The sequence below is a fragment of the Antechinus flavipes genome, chromosome 5 (assembly GCF_016432865.1).
Source record: "Antechinus flavipes isolate AdamAnt ecotype Samford, QLD, Australia chromosome 5, AdamAnt_v2, whole genome shotgun sequence".
Classification (NCBI taxonomy): Eukaryota; Metazoa; Chordata; class Mammalia; order Dasyuromorphia; family Dasyuridae; genus Antechinus; species Antechinus flavipes.
The window spans coordinates 67,845,601-67,862,570 of NC_067402.1; the positions used below are offsets into that span (position 1 = coordinate 67,845,601).

The 16,970-nt window shown below is 34.1% G+C and overlaps 1 protein-coding gene and 1 long non-coding RNA gene across 6 annotated transcripts in view; one reads left to right on the plus strand and one right to left on the minus strand.

The window, feature by feature from the left end:
- Positions 1–16,970, plus strand: part of CCDC7 (coiled-coil domain containing 7) — a 152,807-nt gene that overhangs the window by 52,300 nt on the left and 83,537 nt on the right. For all 4 annotated transcript variants that reach the window (XM_052000780.1, XM_052000779.1, XM_052000781.1 and 1 more), the window contains 2 exons: positions 395–450; positions 14,270–14,344. In XM_052000780.1, coding sequence (XP_051856740.1) covers positions 395–450; positions 14,270–14,344 — 131 coding nt within the window. The remainder of the gene's footprint in view (positions 1–394; positions 451–14,269; positions 14,345–16,970) is intronic.
- Positions 1–16,970, minus strand: part of LOC127564321 (uncharacterized) — a 131,787-nt gene that overhangs the window by 38,247 nt on the left and 76,570 nt on the right. For both annotated transcript variants that reach the window (XR_007954232.1, XR_007954231.1), the window contains exon 2: positions 6,406–6,508. This is a non-coding gene — a long non-coding RNA (uncharacterized LOC127564321). The remainder of the gene's footprint in view (positions 1–6,405; positions 6,509–16,970) is intronic.

The window sequence follows — 16,970 nt, forward strand, 5'->3', positions numbered from 1 at the left end:
AAAAGCTTGGATTGCCTGCACATTTGAATTCTTGATTCATAACATATGTAATTGCCAAGATTTGCTTAGTTAAATTTTGAGTTTTATTTTTGGTTTTCTAAAAGTTTTCTGTTCTTTTTGATTATACATTTGCCATTGTTTATTTTGTTTGCATTCTTGTTTTTGAGTCATAGTTTGGATTAGACATAATCTTTATGGACATAAATTTTACTTGTTTCTCATTTTATTACTTTTAAAAAAATTAACAGAATTTTCATAAAACATTTTTATTCTTCTCTTTTGTAAATGTGTACCCACAGCACTTAATAGACTGAACAGCAAACACAGTTAAATGTAACTTCAACTCTTAATATTTATGTATTAAATTAGGTTTCATTGTGGTAAACTTTGACAGGGACAGCCAATCAGAAACAACTCAGATTTATCAAGAAGTAATGAAGATGATTGAAGGTGACAATTTTTTCATTAATTTTGCTTTTAAAACATTTTGGATATTGTAATAAAAATCATGAGTAAAAGTTCCAAAAATTTCTAATATGGCTTTATTTTCTCATGATAAATAGATATTTCTATTTAAAATTAGTGACAAGTTACTATATAACTTTGTAAAAATATTTACAAAGTCAAATGTATATACTTATAAATAAAATATAAAAGTTGGATATTGCTGTTACTCACAACAGTCCTCTTATCTCAGGATTTGTTGAGTCCCTTATTTCCTTCAAAACTCAGTTCAGGTGTTATGTTCCTGATGCAGCCTTTTTTTGATCTTCATCTAGCTGCCATTACTTTCTCCCTAAAGTATCTTTGTATTTATATTTGTGTTTTGGATATTTGTGTTTTTTATATGTATATATGTTTGTAGGTTGGTAGTAAAACCAATTTCCCTTCAGTTAAGGAAGAAGTTTCAGGATAGCTGTGTGGATTCCTGGGAATCAGTCAGGAAGAGAGATAGTATACTCTTCTCTGGCAGAAATTTTATCATGAAGTGAAAGCTGGAATTGGAATTGGAAGTTAAGGAGTTTTTTTTATCCTATTGTATTAGCAGAATACTAAGCAATTTGTTTGATAGTCTCACTAGCGATTTTGGTCAGGAGCAGAGGAGTAGCAAAGGGCAAAGAGAAACACGATTGCAATAGAATTGGAGAGATGGACAGAGCTCAATCCAAGTAGACACTGACTGCATCTTAACTGTGGGGGCTCTAATGAGAGAAGCCACTTTCAATTCTGGGAGATGGCAAATCTCAGGCTTTTCTTTGATACTTTTTGCAAAGGAATTAATGATTGTAATTGCTATAGGAAAGATGTGAAAGATTTAATTAATCCCTCTTGACTTTTTTGCCTGCAAATGTAGGCACTACCTCTAAGGTTTTATTTTCTCTTTGTTTTTTGATTTATTTTAAATTTCTGATTTCATAATGTTTACTTTTCTAGTTTAATCTTTTGATTATATAAAACCATTATCATAAATGTTATGTTATATGCTTGTCATTTATATTTTTTTATTTAAAATGGAAGGAGCTGCAAGAGAGATCATGAATTTCTGGGATTGATATGTGGAAAACAGGATAAAGATCCCATTCCTCTTCTCTAAAATGATAAAGTTTGCTTTCCTAATTAAAGGTTCTAAGCAAAAGAAAAAATCTAATTAAATTCTGGTAAATTCCCTAAAAGGCAGAATTTAATTCTACTTGTGCTTTCTTGGGAAAGAGGGATGGCAGTTACTTAGAAGTCCTACCATTCCACCTATTGGTAAGAAAGAGTTTTGAGAGGAGTGACGCAACTCCAAATTCCAGAGGTGAGTTTTCCCTTTATCTGTATAACAGATCCTGCTGGATAGTGCCCTCTGCTGGTTAAAAATGCCTTAGACTATTTGAATAATTTTTGAAGGCTGAGGTGATTTCACTTTCATCTGTATCCTTAGTACTTGGCATAGTTCCTGGTGCTAAGTAGGTATTTAACAAATGCTTGTTGATTGATTAATAGATTGAACAAATATAAAAATCATAAAATACAAAAGAGTATATTATACATAGTATATTCTTCTGGAAGGCGGGGATTTCCTACTCATTTGGAGTTGCACAATTTCATGAAGGGTTGGTTTAGATCTGCTTAACCGTCATGGTTTTGGTCTTCTTACCTTTGAAAAGTCTACTTTCTCCAAATTTCACACTGTTGAGGAAATCTTTTCTTGGGTAAAAATACCCAACTCTTGCACTTGGAAATACTTAAACTCATGAATTATTCCAAAGAGATAACTGCAGTCTTGGAAATAACCCATTCTCTGGATTGCTACTATCAGACTATTTCTCAGAAAAGGAAATACAAATGATGGCATACAAGAATTACAAGTCAGAAATTCCAGTCTCAGCTTAATTCAGGCAATCTTAGGCTTCTTGCCATGCTCCCCTCCTCAAATATCCTTAAAAGATAGAGAAGAGATATCATTTCTCTTTTCTTCTTTTTGCATTCTTCTTTGGAAGTCCAGGAAGAGAAAGCACATAAAATAAAAGAAGTGGGCTATCTCATGTTTTCTGTGAATCCAGTAGGCTCTTTTTACCAGATTTCTTTCTCCTCATTCTTAATTGCCAGGTATCTCAAAAGCAGTTCCCAGTTACTGGGGATCAATCAGAGATATTCACAATGTTCTCTAAATAAGGATTAATAGATAATTCAGGTTTAAAGCTTGTGTTTAAAGCTAAATCAGTGAAATGAGACAATAGTGCAAGAGGGTGGAGAGATTTTAGGTGACTGCAATAAAAATCCATTATGGTAAAGCATTTCTAAAGCTTATAAGAAAGGGTGAGTTGATGAATTTCCTGGAGGAAACTTGGGTTGTTGCAGCAGCCTGTTTGAATTTGTCTAGGTTCCTTTCCTATGATGCCCTGTAATCTTAACATCCTAATTGAAGGGACTTGTTGGTTCTTAAACATCACAATTAAATCTAGAAATAGGAGCAGTGACTAAGATTTGTTTATTAATAGCAAGTCAGGAAAAAGCAACCTTATTTCTTTTTTGATGTGATTACTAAACTAGGAAATCGGGAATACTGAAAATATAATTTTCTTAGATTTAGCAAATCATTTGATAAAACCTCTCAGACTGAAAAGAAATTAGAACTCGACTATAGTACATTAAGGAGAATTCATAATTTCCTTGAATAGTTGGACCCAAAAAATATTTTGTGCATTTTTACTGAAGATTCACAATTGCTAGGGCTCAGTCAATTTTACCCTTCTAAATCTTAGCCTTGTAATCTGCCTTCTGACAGCATCACTCAACTGAAACTTTCTCTAAGTAAATTACTGCTCTTAATTTTCAAATATTATGGATTGTCTTGATTCTAATCTCTTATCCTCTTTATAGGATTTGATAGTTATTCTTAACTCTAATTTGACTAATTGTTGCTAATTAGTTCCTAGAGAAAGCTAGGTGGTGAAGCAGTTAAAAAAGCTAGGTCTGGAGTTAGGAAGACCTGAATTCAAACTCATATACTCATTAACTGTGTGATCCTGGGCAAGCCACTTAACTTTTGCCTGCTTCATTTTCTTCAACTCTAAAAATGAAGCTGCTAATAACACCTTTAGGTAGGGTTATTACCTTTAAAAAGATAACAGTTTTGCAATTGCTTGGTAGAGTTTAATAAAAACTTGCACAAAATTATAAAGAAGAAATTCAGTGGAGTGAAGAAAAGTTCTATAGGTAGTTTGGGATGTGATTGAAAAATAAAGTTGAAATGCAATTAAGAAAGTAGAAGAAAGTAAAAGAAGCATCAAATCAAACCATTAAAAAAATAAGAAGGGGGAAGTTCTGAAGGTCTTTAATCAAAGTCCACTGAAAGGATATAAGAAGAGAAGAAGTAAGAAAATTTAAGCAAGTAGAGATGAGATGAGAATAGGTAGAAAGTTAAAGAAAGTTGAAGTCTCTTTACATTTACTGTGGATGGAGGATTTGAAAGTAAAAAGTTTGGAGTTAGGAAAGAACATTTTAAGGAAGTTTTTTTTTTTTTTTTTAATTTACAGAGTTAGGAAAGAACAGTTTTTTTTTTTTTAAATTTACTATCTTTGAGATAAGGAGATGAGAAACTTTAGTGATTTTTTTAAATAGAAAATATAATAGAGAAATATAATTGCAACATGAAATTATTTGAGGATGGCATGCTGAAAGTCTCTCCTTACAGGCCTATTAGAAAGGCATATTTTAGTCCTGTGTGAGGAATACAAAAATTTTTCTTGTACCCTAAAAGAGGAGTGAGAACACAAGCTTGTCACTTTATATCTTTGCAGTATACTAATTGAAAGTAGTTAGTCCTATAATGTATAGTACTGGTGTTAAATGGTCCTTGAAAAATGAGATTCTATACATTATTTGTGAGAATAGATCTAGGTATAATTGAATTTTTCATTTTATGTGAGATGTGTTCTGTTATGATTATTATAATGTTTTACCCTCTGTAAGTAAATCAGGCCTTAATAGAAAAGATGCTTAATATTTGCAATTAAGACAGTACATTCAGAATCTCCAAAAGTAAGTTTTGTTAAAGGTATAATTGGATCAAAATTATTCTCTACTGGTGTTGAATGTAATCAGGATAGAATGACAAAAAATAATTAAAAGAATGAAGTGATTTTCTATGTAAGATAATTTGGAAATACATCCAACAGACTTGACTGCTTTGAAATAAGTTTTGTTTCATGTTTTAAATACAGAGTAATTGTGTATGTTATAATTGTATTTCAAATTTTCTTGTATTGTGAATTTTGGGAAATCATCATTGTATAAGAAATACTGTTAAGGAGATCATCCAATTGCATCACTGGAAAGATTTATTCCTTTTGATCTGCATATGTGAAATTATTGTTGCTAGAGACTGTTTCGATAATGTTAAAACTTTCAGGGATTAGGTATATTTTCAAAAGGAAAAATAATTACTTTATGGAAATTGGAAGAAAAAAGATGACCTTATAAAATCATCTTATTAAAACTTTCTTACTTAACTTGCTAGGTTCTTTTGACCTACTGGGGCAAAGTCATAAAATATTATTGGCCCTGTAAAAAAACTTGCTAAATGTTATGAAATTCTAAAATAATCAGTTGGCTCACTGAGAAAATAGGATCTCCTTTTCTGTCACAAATACCCTTTGTCAAACTGAAAGAAGGAATTTGCTATGGTATAGAAATGTTTTATCTGATGTCTTGTGATTAAGAAAATTATAAAATTATGCTTGGAAGTAGTGTTTTTTCTGGGTTTTGAGTGATCATATATTTACCATCTTAGTGGAATTCCAGAATGTAATTATTTCCTTAATTTCAAATGATTGATTTTGCACCAGGATGAGTTTTGTTCGTTTTATTTTATTTTTATTATTATAGCTTTTTATTTACAAGATATATGCATAGGTAATTTTTCAGCATTGACCGTTGCAAATCCTTTTGTTCCAACTTTTTCCTTTCTTCCCCCCACCCCTTCCCACTCATGGCAGGTTGACCAATACATATTAAATATGTTAAAGTATAAGTTAAATACAATATATGTATACATGTCCAAACAGTTATTCTGCTTGTATAAAGAGTTGGACTTTGAAATAGTATACAATTAGCCTGTGAAGGTAATCAAAAATGTAGGTGGACAAAAATAGAGGATTTGGGAATTCTATGTAGTGGTTCATAGTTATCTCCTAGCTCCTGGGTATAGTTGGTTCAGTTCATTACTGCTCTATTGGAACTGATTTGCTTCATATCTCATTGTTGAAGAGGATCACGTCCATCAGAATTGATCATCATATAGTATTGTTGTTGAAGTATATAATGATCTTCTGACAGGATGAGTTTTAACTCAAAAAGAAGAAAATTATATTGAGTGAATTTTTAAAAGAAAGGACTAGTAAACTGTTTATTGTTAACTATTAATGCAACAACACGAGGGAAATAATAACTATACCTAGCTCTGAGCTATAATTAAAATTGAGCTACAAATGAAACTTGATATTTAAGGCAAAATCTCTTGGGACTGAAATTTTTATTGATCTGAATTTTGAATTCAAGTATAAATGCCTAAATTACCATTAAATGAGTAAACCACCATTCCAAAGAAATGTCATGAGCTACTCAAAGATAGTGTGATCTGAAAACTGCTTCAGGTGGATATCTACATCTGCAAAAGTTGAGGGAGAACTTTGTATGGGCAAAGGTAAGATCCTCTTGACTTAGTTTCCCCATTGTGTAATTTCCTTTTTGAAGAGGAATAGTTCCCATCTGGTTAATCCTGAGTCTGACTATGATGCCTTATGAATAATATAGAACTTTTTTGAGTAATTGGCTGTTCAAAAAAATTAACTATTACTTGAAATTTAACAGAACTAAGGATATTTTATGCTGTTGTACTTATTTTAAATCATTTTGTACCTGTGCCCTTAGGCTTGGGCCCTGGAGGGTTCAATCTTGATGTTGTTAGAATTATATCTCTCCTTCCCTTCTTAGCAAATCCCTTTAACCTTGCCAGATAAAACTGTAATTAAAAAAAACAACAACAACAACAATGAATTTTACTGTTGATATGCCCAAGCATTATGAATTAGTATAGTAGGAAGCAAATATAAATTAACTTTTTGCATAGTCTATATGTTTATTTATAAGAGAAGCTTCACTAGGGCTGAACTGGTTATCACCACACGAATTGTCATAAAAATCAATCTGATTAGGTTTACTAACTTATTCATTCCCAGGAGACTTTAGCAGCGTTATTCAGAGAACCTTCATAAGTGAACTTGTCGAAGGAAAAAATATTGCAAGCGGCTAGAAAAACCCAATTCAAGTATCAAGGAGCCACAATAAGGATCACCCAGGATCTGGCAGCATCCACACTAAAACATCGAAGGGCCTGGAATATGATATTCCGAAAGGCTAAGGAACTTGGTATGCAACCAAAAATAACTTACCCAGCTAGAATGAGCATCTTTTTCCAGGGAAGAAGATGGACATTCAACGAAGTAAGCGAATTTCACCTATTTTTGATGAAAAAGCCAGAACTTAACAAAAAATTTGATCTACAAATATAGAACTCAAGAGAAATCTAAAAAGGTAAAGATTAATCTTGGGAACTATATTTCGGCTATAAAGATGTATAAAGAATACATGTATACCTTGTTCTAGAAACTGATGTGGAAAGGACATTGTACCAGAAAAAGGGTAAAGTGGGGGTAGTACATCTCATGAAGAGGCATAGGAAACCTATTATATCTGAGAGAAAGAATGGAGGGGGATGAATATAGTGGGTATCTTACTGCCTTCAGAATTGGCTTTAAGAGAAAAATTTTAGACACATTCAATCTATGGTGAAACTTCTCCCACCTCATTGAAAAGTGAGAAGGGAAAAGTGGAAAGGGAAGGAATAAGCTAAGCAGAAGGGAATACGGAAACTGGGAGGGAAAGGGGTAAGATAGAGGGAGGAACTCTAAGGCAGGGGGAGGGATACTAAAAAGGGAGGGCTGTGAGAAGCAAGTGGTGCTCACAAGCTCAATACTGGGAAGGCGGGTAAGGGGGAAAGAAGGGAGAAAAGCATAAACTGGGGTTAACAAGATGGCAAGTAATTCAGAATTGGTCATTCTAACCATAAATGTGAACGGGGTAAACTCCCCCATAAAGAGGAAGCAGTTAGCAGAATGGATTAAAAGCCAGAATCCTACAATATGTTGTTTACAGGAAACACACCTGAAGTGGGGAGATACATGCAAGTTAAAGGTAAAAGGTTGGAGCAAAATCTACTATGCTTCAGGTGAAGTCAAAAAAGCAGGGGTAGCCATCCTGATCTCAGATCAAGCTAAAGCAAAAATTGATCTAATTAAAAGAGATAAGGAAGGGCACTATATCTTACTAAAGGGTAGCATGGATAATGAAGCACTATCTATATTAAACATATATGCACCAAGTGGTGTAGCATCTAAATTCTTAAAAGAGAAATTAAGAGAGCTGCAAGAAGAAATAGACAGTAAAACTATAACAGTGGGAGATCTTAACCTTGCACTCTCAGAATTAGATAAACCAAACCACAAAATAAATAAGAAAGAAGTCAAAGAGGTAATACTAGATATTACCTCTAGATAGAATACTAGAAAAGTTAGATATGATAGATCTCTGGAGAAAATGTAATGGAGACAGAAAGGAATATATTTTCTTTTCAGCAGTTCATGGAACCTATACAAAAATTGACCATATATTAGGACATAAAAACCTCAAACTCAAATGCAGTAAGGCAGAAATAGTAAATACATCCTTTTCAGATCACAATGCAATGAAAATTACATTCAACAAAAATCCAGGGGGAAGTAGACCAAAAAATAATTGGAAACTAAATAATCTCATACTAAAGAATGATTGGGTGAAACAGCAAATCATAGACATAATTAATAACTTCACCCAAGAAAACGATAATAATGAGACATCATACCAAAATGTATGGGATGCAGCCAAAGCGGTAATAAGGAGAAATTTCATATCTCTAGAGGTCTATTTGTATAAAATAGAGAAAGAGAAGGTCAATGAATTGGGCTTGCAACTAAAAATGCTAGAAAAGGAACAAATTAAAACCCCCCAGTCAAACACTAAACTTGAAATTCTAAAAATAAAAGGAGAGATCAATAAAATTGAAAGTAAAAAAACTATTGAATTAATTAATAAAACTAAGAGTTGGTTCTATGAAAAAACCAACAAAATAGACAAACCCTTAGTAAATCTGATTAAAAAAAGGAAAGAGGAAAATCAAATTATTAGTCTTAAAAATGAAAAGGGAGAACTCGCCACTAACGAAGAGGAAATTAGAGCAATAATTAGGAGTTACTTTGCCCAACTTTATGCCAATAAATTCGACAACTTAAATGAAATAGAAAAATACCTCCAAAAATATAGCTTGCCCAAACTAACAGAGGAAGAAGTAAATATCCTAAACAGTCCCATCTCAGAAAAAGAAATAGAACAAACTATCAATCAACTCCCTAAGAAAAAATCCCCAGGACCAGATGGATTTACATGTGAATTCTACCAAACATTTAAAGAACAATTAACTCCAATGCTAAATAAACTATTTGAAAAAATAGGGATTGAAGGAGTCCTACCAAACTCCTTTTATGACACAGACATGGTACTGATACCTAAACCAGGTAGGCTGAAAACAGAGAAAGAAAATTATAGACCAATCTCCCTAATGAATATTGGTGCTAAAATCTTAAATAAAATATTAGCAAAAAGATTACAGAAAATCATCCCCAGGATAATACACTATGACCAAGTAGGATTTATACCAGGAATGCAGGGCTGGTTCAATATTAGGAAAACTATTAGCATAATTGATTATATCAATAACCAAACAAACAAAAACCATATGATCATCTCAATAGATGCAGAAAAAGCATTTGATAAAATCCAACATCCATTCCTAATAAAAACACTTGAGAGCATAGGAATAAATGGACTTTTCCTTAAAATAGTCAGGAGCATATATTTAAAACCATCAGTAAACATCATATGCAATGGGGAAAAACTGAAACCTTTCCCAGTAAGATCTGGAGTGAAGCAAGGTTGCCCACTATCACCATTATTATTTAATATTGTATTAGAAACACTAGCCTCGGCAATAAGAGTCGAGAAAGATATTAAAGGAATTAGAGTAGGCAATGAGGAAACGAAACTATCACTCTTTGCAGATGATATGATGGTATACCTAGAGAACCCCAGAGATTCTACTAAAAAGCTATTAGAAATAATTCATAATTTTAGCAAAGTAGCTGGCTACAAAATAAATCCCCATAAATCCTCAGCATTTTTATACATCACCAACAAAACCCAATAGCAAGAGATACAAAGAGAAATTCCATTCAGAATAACTGTTGATACCATAAAATATTTGGGAATCTATCTACCAAAGGAAAGTCAGGAATTATATGAGCAAAATTATAAAAAAGTCTCCACACAAATAAAGTCAGACTTAAATAATTGGAAGAATCTTAAGTGCTCTTGGATCGGCCAAGAAAATATTTTAATGATCTAGAAAAAATAACAACAAAATTCATATGGAACAATAAAAAGTCGAGAATCTCAAGGGAATTAATGAAAAAAAAATCAAATGAAGGTGGCCTAGCTGTACCTGATCTAAAATTATATTATAAAGCAGCAGTCACCAAAACCATTTGGTATTGGCTAAGAAATAGATTAGTGGATCAGTGGAAAAGGTTAGGTTCACAAGACAGAATAGTCAACTATAGCAATCTAGTGTTTGACAAACCCAAAGACCCTAACTTCTGGGATAAGAATTCATTATTTGATAAACTGCTGGGATAATTGGAAATTAGTATGGCAGAAATTAGGCATGGACCCACACTTAACACCATATACCAAGATAAGATCAAAATGGGTCCATGACCTAGGCATAAAGAACGAGATTATAAATAAATTAGAGGAACATAGGATAGTTTATCTCTCAGACTTGTGGAGGAGAAAGAAATTTGTGACCAAAGATGAACTAGAGACCATTACTGACCACAAAATAGAAAATTTTGATTACATCAAATTAAAAAGCCTTTGTACAAATAAAACTAATGCAAACAAGATTAGAAGGGAAGCAACAAACTGGGAAAACATCTTCACATTTAAAGGTTCTGATAAAGGCCTCATTTCCAAAATATATAGAGAACTGACTCAAATTTATAAGAAATCAAGCCATTCTCCAATTGATAAATGGTCAGAGGATATAAACAGACAATTTTCAGAGGATGAAATTGAAATTATTACCACTCATATGAAAGAGTGTTCCAAATCATTATTGATCAGAGAAATGCAAATTAAGACAACTCTGAGATACCACTACACACCTGTCAGATTGGCTAAGATGACAGGAAAAAATAATGATGAATGTTGGAGGGGATGCGGGAAAACAGGGACACTGATGCATTGTTGGTGGAGTTGTGAACGAATCCAACCATTCTGGAGAGCAATCTGGAATTATGCCCAAAAAGTTATCAAACTGTGCATACCCTTTGATCCAGCAGTGTTTCTATTGGGCTTATACCCCAAAGAGATACAAAAAAAGGGAAAGGGACCTGTATGTGCCAAAATGTTTGTAGCAGCCCTGTTTGTAGTGGCTAGAAACTGGAAAATGAATGGATGCCCATCAATTGGAGAATGGCTGGGTAAATTGTGGTATATGAATGTTATGGAATATTATTGTTCTGTAAGAAATGACCAGCAGGATGAATACAGAGAGGACTGGCGAGAATTACATGAACTGATGCTGAGTGAAATGAGCAGAACCAGGAGATCGTTATACACTTCGACAACGATATTGTATGAGGACATATTTTGATGGAAGTGGATTTCTTTGACAAAGAGACCTAACTGAGTTTCAATTGATAAATGACGGACAGAAGCAGCTACACCCAAAGAAAGAACACTGGGAAACGAATGTGAACTATCTGCATTTTTGTTTTTCTTCCCGGTTATTTATACCTTCTGAATCCAATTCTCCCTGTGCAACAAGAGAACTGTTCGGTTCTGCAAACATATATTGTATCTAGGATATACTGCAACATATCTAACATATATAAAACTGCTTGCCATCTAGGGGAGGGGGTGGAGAGAGGGAGGGGAAAAATCGGAACAGAAAAGAGTGCAAGGGATAATGTTGTAAAAAAATTAACCTGGCATGGATTCTGTCAATATAAAGTAATTATTAAATAAAAATTAAAAAAAAAATCCAAAAAAAAAATAAGTGAACTTGTACCTAGAGAAAGTCAAGAACATATCTCCACAAACTTGCCCTGATCCACCCACAGATGGTTGAAAGGTGCATAGGAGGTACTTATCAGATACCTGAACATCATAAACATTGTCAAAGGACTTGACACCCCTAAAGTTACAGCTACATTGGATTTCTTTATTCAGACTATTGTATTTTTGCTTGTTTTATGTGTGTTATGGACCTATTCCCTATTCTGTCAACTGTTTATCATTTTTACTTGACTGATACTGATTTAGGAATTATTAAAAACAATTGTGAGACTATCAATAGTTTTAAAGAGGGGAATTGTGGTTAGCAATGAAAGCTAAAACAAACTTATTTTGTTTGCAATTCCTCTATTTTTCCTGACCCTATTTATATTACAACCTCCACCCTGTCTATGATTAAAACAGCAAGGACAGTTCCATCAGAGTGAATTATAAGAGATAGCTAACCTGAAGAATATACCCTTTCCTGCTACTAGCCTTCAGAACTTAGCCTATCCAATCAGAGTTTACCACCTCCTCTTTGCCTCCTAGGAGGAGGAACCCACCCAGAAATAGTCTTGAACAATCCCGGGGTACCTTATATCCAATTCACCACCTACCTAAATTGAAACCTATGTAAACTTTGCCTTTTTTTTTCCTTTAGGGAGTTTCTTCCCATGTGGGTGGGGATCCTTTGCTGGAGAACTCAATAAGCTGTTATTTCTAAATTTATGGTATTGGGGTGGGGTATGGTTTTGGTGTTTTAATATTGGTTTTGATTTGTGGTGGCACAAACATTTAATAGATGTTTTATTATTTATTCATCACTTTTTCTTATTCCAGTGCTAAGAGGAAAGACTGTTTCTAGTAGTTGTACTATAATGTAATCCCATTAAACCAAAGTAACATGAACAGGATTCAGAAGTTTAAGGAATAGAGCATTTGTCAAAGGGAGAGGGTCCAAGAGATGATTACTGATTGAGTCAGTCTTTAAATTCACACATCCATAGATGGCAAGGAAGATCTGAAGGACAGAAGTCCATTCATTCCCTGAAAACAGCAGGTTAGGAAAGGATACTTTCCTAGGAATTTTAATGCTCAACTCTGGACTCTTGTGAGCAAAGGAGACACAGATTCTGAGAAACAGAATTGAGTGTATTTTAGGCATGATTTTTTTGTTCTTGTTTTTGTCTTTATTAGCATGGATCTTTAGGATGATTATTCTGACAGTTATATAGAGGATGGATTGGAAACAAGAGATTGGAAGCAAGGAAACCAATTAATTAATTGACCAATTATTGGAGTAGATAAAACACAAGATCTAGAACCAGGAAGACCTGAGTTCAAATTAGTGACTGTGTGACAAGTCAATCTATCTCAGTCTTTGTTTCCTCATCTATAAAATAGAGAGAATAATAGTACCTTCCAGGTTGTTGTGAGAAGCACATGAAAAAATTATAACTGTAAAGCATTTAGCATTGTGGTGCTTGGCACATAGTAAGTGCTACATAAATTCACCATAAGTGCTAACAGATTACTGCAATAATCAAGAGATGTTGAAGCCTTGAATTAGGAGTGTAGCTGTGAGATTGGAAAAAAGAGGATATATATGAGAGATAGACTTAATAATGAGATGTGACAAAAGGTTAGATAGAGGTGGTAAATGGAATAAAGAATCAAGAATAACTTCAAGATTTCAAACCTGAGTGACTAGAAAGATGGTAGAATATTCAGTAGAAATTGAGAAGTTTGGAAGAGGACCATGTGTAGTATGAAAAGATTTAGGATATTTGACATAATGAGTTTGGGATCACAATAGGACATTCAGTTAACAATATCCAACAGATAATTGGTGATATGGCAGTAGAATTCAGGAGGGAAATTAGTCATCAATGCCCATTGAAGCTGATGAATCATCAGTGTAGAGAAGTGGGAGTAAAGAAATGGACCCAAGACGGAGCCCTTAGAGGATGATAGTTGGGGTCTCCTTGCCTTTTTGGGGTTCATGTTTTCCTTTCTTTTTAAAATCTCTTTGTTGTCTTTTTGACTCTCCAAAATGCTATGCTATGCTTCAAGGTCCCCTATGATTTCTCCCTTTTCTATATAGTACGTATATACGTTGTCCTTGTGCTTCATGTGCATTAATCTTGTCTTAATAATGAGAGTTTAAACCCTATGATGGTAAGGACTGTGTCTTTTATTTCTTTTATATATCCTACAAAAGGAATAGTATGGTGTAGTGGTTAGAGGACCAGCCTTGACCTGGGTCAAAATCTGCCTCTAATACACCCTGCCTATGTGACTCTGGGCAAGCCTCTTGATTTCCCAGTGTTCTGAGTACTTGTCTAAAGTTATCTCAGTTGCAGAGAAGGTCCTGGCCTGCATGGGCAGAGGGGGTTTCCTTACCTGGAAGTTTGCTATACCAATAAAATTACAGATCTATTCCCTATCCCTATAATTACTTTTAAATAGGTGTACATAGTAGTAAAATGATAAAAATTTCATTTTCTTCCAGACTTTGGTGCAAATTATGAAAATGATGAGTTCATAGAAACTATCAAGAACATTGTGGATAATGTGTTTTCACCAGGTGAGTTTAAAATTGCTTCATTGTGCTATAGTTTGTTGATTTAATTTAGCTCTGTATTTTGTTGTTTTTTGGTCATTTCAATTGTCTTCAACTCGCCATGATTGGGGTTTCTTGGCAAAAATATTGGAGTGGTTTGCAGTTTCCTTTCCCAGCTCATTTTACAGATGAGGAAGTGAGGCAAACAGGGTTAAGTATTTGCCCAGGGTCATGTAGCTGTCAAATTTGAACTCAGGAAGATGAGTTTTCCTAACTTTGGACCTGAACCTTTCTCCACTGTGCCACCTAGCTGCCCTAACTCCATAATTTACTATCATGTTAGTTACAGTAATTGCAATGTCAATAATAATCACTCCTCTATACATAGCACTTTATAATTTAATGAATAGCCCTGTAAGATAGGTAGAAATTATATAATATTATATAGTTAAAACAAATGCCAAACTGACCTTTAGAAAATAGTGTACTTTTTAATTTATTGGAGACAATATGATTCTGAGCTCTGACAGTCAAGATAATCATTTTGTCAACTACCTGTGGGACTTTTGGTAAGTTACATGATCATTCTGAGACCCTCAGTTTCCTCATTTCTTTTATGAGGAACTTGGCATTCTTGATCAATATAGGTTGCTCTTGATGGCCTTTTGGGGCACATTCTGCTTTGGAATTCTATGAAATCTGTTCACCAAAGAAAGTGACAAAAATAGAATGACATTTCAAAATTATATGAGTTTAAGACTTCATTTTGTCACTTACTAGCTATGGGACTTTGGACATTTCATTTAAAATCTCTTATCCCCAGTTTCCTCATCTATATCTTAATAGTAATGATACTTGCCCAGTCTACCCCAAAAGGTTGTTGTGAGGCTCAAATGAATTATTTATAACATACTTTCTAGTAATTCTTTTCTATGCAATATTTCATAAATCAGGTGATCACTGAATGTCAGAGTTGCTATTGATCCAAATGGTTGACCTTAGAGAATATCTAACCTACCCTATACTAATCTGAAATGCTTTGCAAAGTAGTCCTCCAGATCCAGGTCTTTCAGGTCCAAATCCACCTAACTGTACTCTCAACCCACTTCTCTCCATCCAAAGTTTTGACACATGCCTCACTTAAATTCTAACTATATTATCTCTATGGCATTCTCCTCATATAATAGTCCAATCATTTTGTCACAAAGAAATGAAGTTAAGTCAAACAAGTCTTGCTCTTGAATGCATTTTGTTTCTCCATTTCCCTATGCTGCTTCTTTTCTCTCTTCTCTTTCTTTTCTATTCGCCCTCTTCTTTTTCTCCTCCTTCTTTTGTTTTTTCTCTTTGCCTTTTCCTTTTTCTTCTGTCCTCCATCTTTGTTCTTTCTTCCTGCCTTTTTCTACTTCTCCTTTTTTAATTTCTCCCTATCCACCATCTTCCTCTTTTCCTTTCAGCTTGCCTCATTGTTTTCATTCTTTTTCCCCTACCTTTCTTGTTGGAATCCTTACAAAGTATTAAGTCATTAGAGTTGATAGAGACAATAATTATCTAATTTAGCATGGTTCAGTATGATTGATTTGATCTTACAAGGAGATGTTATGGGCCAGAAGAAACAAGGTACTAAGTGGAACTGAGAAACAATGCTTGTAGTCACACCTTTAGAGAGCTTATAAGCAAAAAGCTCTTAGGGCCAGAGAGCACTCTAGGGGGAAACCCACAAATCCTCTCTCAGAGGCAAGAGAGATTCATTTCAACTTTCACTTTGGTGATGGCTGAAGGCTGAAGAAAGCAGAGACAGAAGCAAAGGATAAAGCTGCAAGAGCTCTTAGAACCAAGGAGAGAGAGAGGCCTCTAAGAAAAGCTAACTGGGCTATATTGAAGAATACAATAAAAGATTTGAACTTTTAGCACCTGGCTGCATTTGGGTGATTATTACTTTTAACTGAAACTAAGTCTGCCTCCAGAAAACCTCCCCGAGAAACCTGCTCCTAGAGAGAACCATTATTATTTTAAAGAAGAAAAACACCACACTTTCTTGTCTCTTTCTCTCTTTTCTCCTCCTTCATTCATCCCCTTATCTTTATTATGTCTTCCCTGTTTTCCCTTCTTCAACTTTCCTCCTTATTTTTTACTTTCTACCATCCTCCCCTTTTTCTCTTTCAGTTTTCCTTGTTTGCTCACTCTCTTTAAATGCACTTTGACTCACAGTTATTGCCATTCCCTTTCCAAATGCTGTGTCTTGGCTCAATTGAGCAAGTTTTTTGTGGCTTCAAGGAAAAGACTCATTAAAAGAGTTGAATCTTTTAATGGAGATAATTGAGAAGGCTACTCAGCCATTTGAGTTCCCTCTGATTCAGAACCCCTGACTCCAGGGTAGATTTTTGTCTACTCCAAATGAGAGGGATTTAAACCATTTAGGACAGAAGTTGGAGTGTGGTGATCATATCCTCATTTGTTTCTCTATCAAAGGCTCAGTAGAGCAAATACTTGTCAGGGCACCACTAGCTGTGCCAGGAAACAGAGCTTATAAAGCTATACACAGTATATATTTTGTATACAATTTTTATATATTGTATTGCTTTTAGAATATGAGCTCCTTGAGGGCATGTTTTGGCCTTTCATTTTATCTCCAGTGATTAGCACCTGACAT